General features: G+C 36.7%; 1 protein-coding gene across 1 annotated transcript in view; it reads right to left on the bottom strand.

The window, feature by feature from the left end:
* SPEF2 (sperm flagellar 2) overlaps window positions 1-2,388 on the bottom strand; it is a 265,827-nt gene that overhangs the window by 227,910 nt on the left and 35,529 nt on the right. The window contains exons 3-4 of the mRNA XM_012558083.1: window positions 2,263-2,379; window positions 398-462 (exon numbers count right to left, since the gene is read on the bottom strand). Coding sequence (XP_012413537.1) covers window positions 398-462; window positions 2,263-2,379 — 182 coding nt within the window. The remainder of the gene's footprint in view (window positions 1-397; window positions 463-2,262; window positions 2,380-2,388) is intronic.

Below are 2,388 nucleotides of genomic sequence, written 5' to 3'. Positions count from 1 at the left end.
ACTCTTAATTGCTGGTCCCTGTGCTAAATGCTGAGGATAAAACAAGGAGAAAAAAACTAGAGTCTAATAAAGGCTTTGCTGTGATGAATTCAAATTAGTAGTAGTTTGAAACAATTTTAGCAAATATTTTAAAAATGTGTGAACTTAAAACAGTAAGCAGAGAACAGAAAACTAAACTAATTCCACATCTTCTAATAGCCACTCTCCCTCTTGACCTTTACAGAAGTCATTAATGGACAATTAATCTGAATTTCACCTCATTTATCTTCCCTCATATGCCCTCTTAATGAAGATTCTGCAAAGTGAAAAGATTCCAGATAAACTATTTCTAAATATTCACAAGTTATGTGTAAAAGACAATGAAGTTTCGTGATTATTAAAATAGTTCACATCCCACCTTTCTTTTGTCTGGAGATCCTTTTTTATTAATGCTTCAAACTTCTTAATCTCATTGGCCACATCCTTTAAAGAAAATTCATTATCAGTTCTCTGCTTCTAAAAACCACTGAAAATCATCATCTACCATATTCATTCAAGTATATAAGGTGACATGAATTATTAACTGTAGCTAATTAGAAGGCAAGATATGAAAAGTCTGCATTCTAAAGTCATAATTTTTATAATCTTATTTATTACTTTTAGACTAGGCTAAGAATCCCTAAAAGAACATGAAAATTGCCTAAACGAAATCACTTGTTTCAGGATTCTGGCTCTAACAGTGTACCGAAGGTCTTTTAATGAGAATGGACATTATCAGGAGTCAGGACATATATTGTTATTGTAATTTTTTAAACTTGAATAAGCATTATATGTATATAAATTACTATTTCTTAAAAAAATTGTCTCAGGTATTTTAAACATCCCTTGTGCAACCTTATTTACTTTGTTTGTCCTCTGAAAATTAATTTAGCCCAACTGCTGCCTACTGCAAATCCTTAGTAATAAACTTTAATCAACCCAAAGAAATATGATAATATCTTACCAAATGGGGTCAGAAAGAAGCCTCTGTGGGTGGTATTTTTTAAGAACCCATGTACAAGATATTTTGTTAGTATTAAAAAAGCAAAAAAAGGTGGACTGATACAAAATGCAATGCATTTCACAATCAGAGGGCTCTGTTAGCCCTGCTTTACTAACACCGTGAACTTTGGTAAGTCATGTCATCTTTCTGAGTCTCAGTTTCCTTATGCAAAATGGGGAAAATGATACTCTACTTAGAGAGTTATTTACAAATCAGATAATGTGAAGTACCCAATCCAGAGCCTGGCATATGGTAGATGCTCGATAAATGGTAGCTATTATTCTTTTTATTAGTCACAGAAGCAAGTATCATTCAGTCATTGTAGCATACGCAGTGTAGACCGCAGGAATTAGTTTCAAAATGTAGTATTGCCCCCCCTATGAAATAGAATCAGATTGTATTCTATGGAGTGATGGTATGGTCTAGTAGAATATCACTAGTGTTGTTGTTGTGTGCCGTTGAGTCGATTCTGACTCATAGAGACCCTATAGGGCAGAGTAGAACTGCCCCATAGAGTTTCCAAGGAGCCCCTGGTGGATTCGAACTGCTGACCTTTTGGTTAGCAGCCTGAGCTCTTAACCACTGCACCAGAGCAGGGGCCAATCATGTTACACATATCATCTATGCTCCATTTCTACTATATGTTTTCACTCAGTTCCTCCTTACCATACCATACGATTTTTCTATGAATTGCAGATTGTTAAGTATATTCAAATTTAAGATACCTACACTAGTGATGGAGCCCTGGTGACAAAGTGGTTAAGAGCTCAGCCTGCTAACCAAAAGGTCAGCAGTTTGAATCCACCAGCCACTCCTTGGAAACCCTATGGGGAAGTTCTACTCTGTTCTATAGGGTCACTATGAGTCAGAATCGACTCAACGGCAATGGGCTTGGGCTTGGTACCTATGGCGGTTATGACACATTGACAGCAATACCCATTCTGGCTTAGTTTGGTAGTAGCCTCAGAATCCTTCTCAACACAGGACTCCAGACAGGACTCACATTTAACAGGAGTTAGCCATCCCTGACCTAAAGCTGACATTCTCTGATTCTGAATAAGTAAGAGTGTAAAATGGAGTAGATATGCAAAAAGTGGAGAAGCTTTCAATAAGAAGGGCCAAGGCTAGAAATAATTTGATAAGAAAGTGACAAGGTTTGGGAGGGCTCTCTGTATGTTTTAGGGAAAGACCATTCTTTCATTAAGACAACCTCATCACAATATTAAAGGGTTACCACTTACCTCTGCCTCTTTCTTCTTCTTCATCAGTTTTTGGGCCTCAAGTGCTTTCAAAGTACGATTTGATGAAGGTTTAGGAATCTGTATGATAGCTGCTTGGATTTTGGCCATTATTTCATTCTGACGTCT

This window comes from Trichechus manatus, unplaced genomic scaffold, assembly GCF_000243295.1.
Source record: "Trichechus manatus latirostris isolate Lorelei unplaced genomic scaffold, TriManLat1.0 scaffold00135, whole genome shotgun sequence".
NCBI classification, from domain to species: domain Eukaryota; kingdom Metazoa; phylum Chordata; class Mammalia; order Sirenia; family Trichechidae; genus Trichechus; species Trichechus manatus.
Note: the sequence above shows the minus strand (reverse complement) of the source record. Positions and strands in the feature narration are given on the sequence as shown.